We start from the raw sequence: 9,563 nt of genomic DNA, 5'->3' as shown, positions 1-9,563 counted from the left end.
AATTTGATAGCAGAACCGGGAGAGTGTGTCTGACAGAACCATCTCACCATTATCAGAAAGCTGACTCCAGTTCATCACTTTAGTTTTGCTGGGACATTGAATGTCATGTGCTTTTTTAAAAAAATTAAAAAGTGTTATCTAAATTAAATCCGTACTGAGAATATATCTCCTGTGATGTCCGTGTGTCCCCAGGTCAGCTCGCCCTTCTGCCAGGTGCCAAAGTGAGTGTGCATCAGCACATCAGCACAGGCATTCCCGTGTGCAAAGGACAGCTGGGCTCTCTCAGCTCTGCATTGTGCTTTTTTTTTTTTTTTTTTTTTTTGACAGGGTATCACTCTGTTCCCCAGGCTGCAGTGCAGTGCCATGCCATGATCTTGGCTCACTGCAGCCTCAATCTCCCAGGCTCAAATGGTCCTCCCACCTCAGCCCTCCAAGTAGCTGGGACTACAGGCGGCAGCCACTGTGCCCAGCTAATTTTTAGATATTTTGTAGAGACGAGGGTCTCACTATGTTGCCCAGGCTGGTCTCAAACTCCTGGGCAAGGAGATACATTCTCAAGCGATCCTCCTGCTTGGGCCTCCCAAAGTGTCGGGATTACAGGCGTGAGCCCCGGGGCATGGCCAGGTGCTGTTTTTTTCACACCCACTCAGACTTCCTGGCTCTCAGGTGGGGAGCACCGACGGAGCTGGCAGGCGGGTCAGGGGGCTGCAGGCGGCTGCAGGAAGGGTGCGCCGCTAGGTGGCTGGGGGCTGCTGAGGGCTGCTCCTCGGATCCTGAGCCCCTCGGGTCCTGGGCGGCCTCTCGGTAGGGCCTGCCCCGGGGCTGCCTGCCCAACTTTTCGCTGGCGGAGGATGTCACCTCACTCGCATCCTCATCCGGAATCTTCGTGTGCCCTGACACCCTGGATGTAACCCTGGGGCTGCCGGCCCCCTCCCCTCCGGCGCGTGCAACCGGGGGCGCAGGTGCCCCCTCTTGCTCCCGCCCACCCTCCTTGTCCGTCGGGAGTCCCTCGGGGTGGCCAGGGGCTCCGCTCTGCTTCCGGATGGAGGGGCTCGTCGGGGGTCCGGGCCTCCTGCGCATCCGCCGCCGCAGGCTGCAGACCAGGTCCGCGAGGCCCAGCAGGAAAGACAGTGCGCTGACCGCCCAGAGGAACAGCATCAGCAGGGACTTCTCCGTGGGCCGCGACACGTAGCAGTCCACCACGCCCGTGCACGGAGGACGCGTGCAAGGGAACTTATTTGGGGCCAGGAACCCAAAGAGAAGGTAGTTCAAGGCCCCGAAGGCTGCCTCCAGCAGGGTCCGGAGGAGGAGGTGGATGATGTAGCCGGCCGAGAAGTCGGGCACCTCGAGGCCGCCGCGCTCCCTGCAGGACCCCGGGCAGCGTCTCTGCCCGGAGGCCGTGTCCCGGGGTTCGGGGCAGCGGCGGGGGCCTAGCGCGGCTAGCGTGGCTCCTCGGTGCAGGACATAGACGCTGAAGACAGCGGAGGGGAGGAGGACGCACACGCCCTGGATCAGCCAGAACCGCAGGTGAGACACGGGGGAGAAGACGTCATAGCAAACGTTGGCGCATCCCGGCTGCAGCGTGTTGCAGACAAATCTCTCCTGCTCGTCCTGGTAGACGGGGCGCCCCGCCAAGACGATCACCAGCATCCGTAGCAGCATCGTGAGGACGAACCAGAGCTTTCCTGGAAGAGAGGAAGCAGGCATAGCCTTATCACCCCGGAATACACTGCCTTGAACAACAGTTTTAAAGTTTGTATTGGGGCTGAGATTGGGGAACTGAGACGTCAATAAGCATGTCTTTAGTTTTCTGTTTGTTTGTTTGTTTGTTGTACATAGGGTCGTGCTATGTTGCCCAGGCTGGTCTTGAACTCCTGACCTCAAGTGCTCCTGCCGCCTTGGCTTCCTAAGTAGCTGGGATTGCAGGCATGAGCCACCACACCTGTCAGCTTGTCTTTACTCACAGCAAGAGTATCAGGTAGTTCATTTGACAAGTATTTATTGAGCACTGAACATCCTTGTTTGTAAGATGCTTCAAGATGAGCAGATTTTTTAAAAGCATTATATTAAAAGTGTTTTAATCTGTCTGCTAATTCAGACTTTTGGTAACGTCTCCTGGACTGACAGGTCCAGAAAGAAAGTTTGGCTGAGCAAATTAATGATGTAAATAAGATTTACATTTTCTTCTTAGGAGAATAAGCCTTTTAAAAGAGGTTGGGATATTTCTGTAACTGTGTGTAGCCAATTCGAGCTGCTGATTTCAGTAAATCTTCTTACTTATGACAACAGTCCAGGGATCTCTATTTAATCACAGGGCTTGTATTTAATGTTAGTCTATGGCCTTTGAAATTGAATTTCTTTATGAACATTCCATTGTTCAGATTTTTTAATCATTCAGAATTCCTCTTCCCCTTTTTCAGCTATTAAGAATGAATGAGGCTTGTCCTTCTTCAATGTATGGTGACTGAGTGACACCAAGCTGGGAAACCAAAATAACTGTCAAGCCCTCTTTTCATGGCAGCGACCAACTGTTTCGAAACGTGTTTAAAACTCAGCCAAAATAACTTGTGAATATTGTGTTTTGAAATGAGAGAAACATCGCCTGACATCAGAAAAACAAAACAAAACAAAAATAAATAAATAAAGACAGTCAAGCAAAGAATAATATCACTACGTGATGAGTCATTGAGTTGAACTTTTAACATCAAGTTGATCTTGTCTAAATCTACAAAACAATGAGCCGGGAAAGTATCACCGCATCTCTGGCATATAGTCATCCTTTGCTGACCCCCATACCTCTCTGAAAATGTGAGTCATCTACATTAAACAAAAATCTGTTATTTTCTTTGTTAAAAAAAATAACTAAACTAAACTTGGGATTTGGTTTAAAGTGCACAAGAGAAATGGCTACTCCTTAAAAATTAAGCTTCCAGGCCAGGCATGGTAACTCACGCCTGTAATCCCAGCACTTTGGGAAGCCGAGGCAGGTGGATCACAAGGTCAGGAGATCGAGACCATCCTGGCTAACACGGTGAAACCCCGTCTCTACCAAAAACACACAAAAAATTAGCCAGGCGTGGTGGCATGTGCTTGTAGTCCCAGCTACTCGGGAGGCTGAGGCAGGAGAATCACTTGAACCCGGGAGGCAGAGGTTGCAGTGAGCCGAGATCGCACCACTGCACTCCAGCCTCGGTGACAGAGTAACAAACACTCTGTCTCCAAAAACAAAAACAAAAATTAAGCTTCCAGGATAAAACCTAAAGGGATCACTTTCTCATTCACATTTGCTGTTCTGTGCCTTTTCCTGGTAACGTAGCCACACCAGGGTTGCACACAAATACCCCTCCACCTGCTTCAGTCTTTGGAGTCAGCACCCCAGTGTCAGCACAGGAGGGCCTGTGAGAGAACAATGTCACCCGCAAGACCCTTACATGACAGAGGAACCGCGGAACCATTCTAAAAAAATAGAAGCCTCAGGTCTCTTTCCTCCAGAAAGGCACAGCAGCCCTTTGTTTTGGCAGTGGGTGAACTTTCGGCTTGGTGCCTGCACACTGAAAATGAGGAAATACCTGGACCCTTTAAGAAGGACTCAATTCCACCATGGCAATGGAAACAAAAACTGCGCGGGAGTTTGGAGACAGTCCCAATACTCACCCACCATGGTCACGTTGCAATTTAGTGTGATGATGAGAAACCCTAGCAAGTCCACGCCTTCCATGCTTCCAGAATGTCACAGGCTCCAGGCTGCAGGAGACACTGCAGGGCGTGTTCTCCAAGGAGGTGGAAAAATCCTTGCCTGGATAAATGTCCTTTAATTACAAAAGACTTAAAGGTGTGAGCTGGAGATAAGAAAGCAAAGCTTTGAGCCAGGAGTAGGAGATGGGTTTTTCTGTCTCCAAGTTGAGACGGCCCTAAGCCTCTGAGGCAAAACATTCCTGACAACTGCAGTGACCAGCAGAGCAAGCAGCAGTCATCTCTTATTGTGGGCTATTCTTACCCGCCTGGGATATTCCAGGCCTGTGGCAGCGCTCACATGTCCCCATCAGGACAGCCAGATGCTTCAGGATATAATAGCAGCAACTACTTTTAACCCAAGAAAGAAAAACTTCTGCTAACTAGTCACGTAAATTTTTCTATTAAAAAGGCATTTGCTCCTTGAAAACATTTCTACAACCACTTCACTTGTGCAAGAAGCCCTTAAAGTGTTCATATTTTGTCATCTCAATCAAGCATGAATCGCCATGCCACCATCACACGAACCCACAAGGATCTCACCCTTATTCTGCATTCCTGTATCATGGGTGCAGGCAGAAATCTGTATCTCAGTCGGGTGTCCAACTTTAGACCGTGACTTGGTTTTATTCTCCTGCTGCTTCCTGTGCAGTGAGTGACAGCTCTTCCCTTAGAGACAAAAGCCTGGCTGCAAAGCTGGGGGCAGTCCCCAACTCACTGGGGAAGTCGCTGGATCCTTCCAGACAGTCTCATCTTGCAATAAGGAGAATCATGCCATTCCACTCGGCATTTGTGGGAGGTTTCTGTGAAATGATGGCATAGAATAAGAGCAACTGGTGTGAAGTGGGTGTGTGACAACCCATATCCATGGTATTTCAATCCCTCACTGGCCCCTACGACCTTCACAGATTACATCTTCCCTTTGTATCGCCCAGCCCCATCTAGCCTGGAGCTGTTCCCATTGAATCTACTTAATAAATGTCTGTTAAATTTGTCATGAACTATCATGGTCTGGACCTGCTGACATCAATCACAGTTGCATCAAAATCCTATCGCCGCAGCCACCTTCATATCTGGGAAGAACCCATCCTGCAGGGTTGGGGAGCTATGATCAGGGTGGAAATTGTAAACTTGAAAAGGAATGATTTCAATTTTCCATGAAAGCTATTCTTTATATCCCCATCTTTTCTTCATTTCTGATCTATTCTTGACTTTAGTAATATCCCTAGAAAGATTCCCAGAAGAGTGCAACAAAGCTACTTTCATCTTTACTCACATGACACGCTCCCATCCACGGAAAACGTTTTGACCCCCTTGAAAGGAACAGTGGTTTTGCTATATTTTAGTCAAATGCTCCGACATGAGCAATGAAATTGGAGAAATTGTAGTTAAGTAAAAATATTGAAAGAGTCACAGGGTGTATAAAATAAAGGAGAATTTGTCTCCTAATAGACTGCTTATGGTATTGGCTTTTTTAAAAAAAATGAAATATCAGGAAAGCAATTACTGAATTTGCTGTGTGATAGAAATAGCCTGTCCCAAATGCAGAATAAATTAGCACTGCATGACCATGAGCAAATCACTGGAGCTCTTCATGCTTCAGTTTTCTCATCAGTGAAGCAGGAAAAAAAGAATGTGTTCTTCACCCACTCACAGTGACTGTGATATGCAAAATGGGACCAGAGATGTGAAAATGATTTTGAAATGTAAAGAATGACCCAGTGTCAGTGACAGGTGCATCTCAGGGTCAGCTCCTCTGGTCCCACCCTTCAGCGCATCTTCTGAGCAGCCCACGCCCACCCACCTCCCTTCTCATCCTGGTCACCTTTGCTCTTCCTCCTTGAAGTCTACCCCATCCCCATTCCTTGTCTTTTTTCTCTTTCTCCTTTTTTCCTCTCTCCTGCTAGGTGACATTTTGCTTTACTTGGAAATCCTAACTCTGGCCAGGCCCAGTGGCTCACACCTGTAAATTCCAGCACTTTGGGAGGCCGAGGCGGGTGGATCACTTGAGGTCAGGAGTTCGAGACAAGCCTGGCCAACATGGTGAAACCCCATCTGTACTAAAAATATAAAAATTAGCCAGGCGTGGTGGCCGGCACCTGTAGTCCCTGCTACTTGGAAGGCTGAGGCACGAGAATCACTTGAACCCAGGAGGCAGAGGTTGCAGTGAGCCCAGATCGCACCACTGCACTCCAGCCTGGGTGACAGAGCGAGACTCTGTCTCAAAAAAGAAAAGAAATCCTAACTCCAATGGCTATGTGAAGCTAGCTAGAGGTAAGGGAAGCAGAGAAGGTGGAGGTGTCTGGGCATCGACTCCCGACTGTCTCTGTAAGAGCATCCCAGCGCCAATGGAGTTTCTGTATGTGTATGTGGAGTAGAGAGAAGATGTGGGGAGTACTGTGTTCAACCCATGGCCAAAGAAACCAGCTGGGAGTCAGGGGCTGAAGTGTACAAGATGCCAAAGTGGGAGAGTTCACTAAACGCAGGTGGTCAGCACGGGCCCTGTGGCTCACATCTGTAATCCCAGCACTTTGAGAGGCCGAGGATGGAGGATCACTCGAGGCCAGGAGTTCAACACCAGCCTGGGCAACATAGAGAGTCTCATCTCTACAAAAATGTCTTTAAATTAACCAAGTGTTGGCATGCTTGTAATCCCAGCTACTCAGGAGGCTGAGGTGGGAGGATCAGTTGAGCCCAGGAGGTCGAGGCTGCAGCGAGCCATGATCATGCCATTGCACTCCACCTTGGGCCTCAAAGCAAGTCCTTGTATCTAGAAAAAAGGAGAAAAAAAAAGTGTTAGCAAAAAGGAAAGATAACAATAGTGCTACGTGGCACTCAGCCTTGGCCTCACCTCTCTCTAGTGTAGTGACTTTGGCAAATTGTTTAGCCCTCAGTTTTACCATCTATAAACTGGGGTAATAATACTAAGCGTACAGGGTTGAGAATTAGGATTCATTTAAATAAGCTTCTAGCATGTTATCTGCCCAGTGAGAAGCTTTCAAAATATGATGAGTTCAGTCAGTTCTCATTATTCATAGTAGCTATGTTTTATAAAGTTACCACCAACACTGCAATAGTGAATACTAGGGGCTCCTTGGGGAAATACACGGTTAGGGGACAACACTTTCACCAACCAGTTAACACATTGCCTTATTTTATGTGTGTTTCTGTTCAAATATGCCTCATTTAATATATATTAAATATATACTAACCCACTCACATTAAATCATGGCCCACAGCACTATCATTCACATCTGAATGAAACCCATCTAACACATGTACTTTCTCTGCAAGCCCTGGCACAGCCCTCCTGCACTCAGAAGAACCAGCCAGCACTCATGCAGCACTATGCTTGGGACCATTTTATTTTATTATTTAAAGAAAAAATTTAGAGACAGGGTCTCGCTCTGTCACCCAAGCTGGAGTAAAGTGACATGATCATAGTTCACTGTAGCCTGGAACTCCTGGGCTCAAGCCATCCTCCGGCCTCAGCCTCCTGAGTAGCTGGGACTGCAGGGTGGTACCACCAGGCCTGGCTAATTTTTTAGTTTTTTGTAGAGATGGGGGTCTTGCTACATTGCCCAGTCTAGTCTCAAACTCCTGGCCTCAGGCAGTCCTCCTGTCTCAGCTTCCCAAAGTGCTGAGACTATAGGTGTTCACCACTAAGCCCATTGGGGACCACTTTAAATGGCAAAATCACCAACCAAAAGCACAAAAATGCAAAACATATGGCACTAATGAGACCTTGGGAGAAAGTACTCGTTGGCATTGTGAGAGCAGAAGCAAGAAGGCAGGGCAGCCCCTGCTTCCACCCCAGCTAAGAGCACATGTGTCAGACAACACACATTTCCCACCGCTCTGCGTGTGTCCACGAATGGCAGATAAAGTCTTATGAGTATTGCTTTTGGGATTATGAATAAATTTTAGCAAGTAGATGAACTTGCAAATAAGAAATCTGTGAATATGAGGACTGACTGCACTTAATAGAAGGATCAGCTAGCGAGAAGAGCAGCTGAGTCCCAGGAAGAGCCAATTCAGAAGAGAAACGGATCCCTGGGAACCCCAGGGACTCAGAGTCACAAAAACTGGAGGAGGATCCAGGCTCCAGACCCCACCCTCTTACTCCTGCTTCAGTGAGAACACCTCCACTGCTATCTGTGTTGTCTTTTATGCTTTGGCCAAGATTCCCCTTGGATAAAGAATTCTACATCTAAAAAGAAACGTTGGAAAAGAGATGGTCTATATGAGAATTATTATGAGAAGCAGCTTGATATCAAGGTTAAGGACACAGGCTCTGCAGTCTGACTACCTGGATTACCACTCTAGCTTCTTGACTGTATGATTGTGGGGGAGTCACTTAACTCAGTGTCTTCACTGTAGAATCACAATTCCCTGCCCCTTAAAATGGTGGCAAGGAATACATGGGAAAATGCCTAAAGCCTAGAGAATGGTGCCCCACCAGTAATATGAACCCAATCACTGGCTTTTCATTTTTATTACCTGCCAAGAGTGATGTACCAGTGAAGATGCAGGAGGCTTGGAGTGGCTTTTTCTTGACAGTGAGTGCTCCAGGGCTGGTGGGAAAAGGGCTCCCAAGGAAATAGAGTTCATTTTCTGGAGGGCTAGGAAATGATGGTATCTGTTTTGTTTTGCTGTGTGTGTGTGTGTTTGTGTGTAAGGAATCATTTATCTGATTTGAGAAATGTATGTTTGGGTTGTTATCAAGATGTAAATGACTTTTCCAGGACTGTAGACAGAAAGCAAATATTTACCAGAGGCACCAACACAACAGTTTAATCATGCCTACAGTTGCATCTCATCTGCATATGCAAATCTACCCCAAAAAATAGATTGTACTGCTTTCTTGTCAATCTAGTTTCCCACTGGCACAGGTACTGTAGGGTGAACCAGGTCCATGCTGTTCCACCCCAGCCACACCCACAAACTCCCCCTCACAAGACTTAGAGCTAAAAATTAACCACTGGTACAAGGAAGAAATTTTATATTTTCTTCAACTGAGCCTTTTCCTGCTCTTAAAGTCCCCAAAACTGTCGTTCTTGGACTGCATTTTCACCTCCAGTTCAACTCAACTGCACAGCTCCTCAGTGTCTTCTCTCTACCAAGACAGCATTCACAGTGCCCCTTGGACTTTCTTTTTGAGGCAGTTGGGCTGGTTCTTCTATGCAGAGAGGCATAGCTTCTCTCCCAAGGGAGCAAAAGAACTTCCAAGCACTGTTCCCACCTCCAATAGTCCTAGGTAAGATCTTCCAAGAGACACTGAACAGACACAGATTCGTTCTCTCAATCATACCAAAATGATGCCTCCTCCCCAAGCCACAGGAGGGCATGCTGGCCAAAGAAGATCCCAGAGGAAAGTGCTGAACTAAACAACTGCCTATTAGATGCAAGCAGGTCAGATGAGGCTGCCGGTTAATAGACATCTCACTTGTGAGATGTGCATCAATGTGCTAAATCACATTCCCCAAGGCAGCAAAAACGGGCTCCAGTGGGGAACGCACAGACCCCTAAAATTCCACTTTCCACAGACTCGCAGACTCAGGCATCTTTGGAAATGGAAGTCACCTTAAAATCTACTTAATCACCTCCCCAACTTTCAGGTGAAATTAAGATGTGGCCAAGACCATCCAGCCTCAGTAGAGAGCTTAAATGATATTTGTTATCCCTGCCTTTTGATTTGTAACACATCAAAAGCACACAAATAAATTCAACTGTCCTGAATGTTAAGAAATACAGTTATCTGGATAGCCCAATATTAGCCCTTCAAGTGTTCGAAATTATATTATTTTAACTTTTCCATGGAAATCTTTCTA

General features: G+C 47.3%; 1 protein-coding gene across 2 annotated transcripts; it reads right to left on the bottom strand.

Annotated features, from left to right (window-relative positions):
* Positions 1–484: 484 nt before the first annotated feature.
* On the bottom strand, positions 485–4,410 carry GJD4 (gap junction protein delta 4). Of its 2 annotated transcripts, none has more exons than XM_065520538.2 (3): positions 4,276–4,410; positions 3,655–3,796; positions 485–1,685 (listed from the first exon to the last, which is right to left on the bottom strand). In XM_065520538.2, the coding sequence occupies exons 2-3, from the start codon at positions 3,716–3,718 to the stop codon at positions 637–639; spliced, it is 1,113 nt and encodes a 370-aa protein (XP_065376610.1). In that variant the 5' UTR covers positions 3,719–3,796; positions 4,276–4,410; the 3' UTR covers positions 485–636. The 2 variants fall into 2 exon arrangements, with proteins under 2 accessions (XP_065376610.1, XP_065376609.1); XM_065520537.2 differs by having other exon boundaries at positions 3,659–3,796.
* Positions 4,411–9,563: the final 5,153 nt, after the last annotated feature.

The sequence above is a fragment of the Macaca fascicularis genome, chromosome 9, assembly GCF_037993035.2.
Source record: "Macaca fascicularis isolate 582-1 chromosome 9, T2T-MFA8v1.1".
NCBI classification, from domain to species: domain Eukaryota; kingdom Metazoa; phylum Chordata; class Mammalia; order Primates; family Cercopithecidae; genus Macaca; species Macaca fascicularis.
Note: the sequence above shows the minus strand (reverse complement) of the source record. Positions and strands in the feature narration are given on the sequence as shown.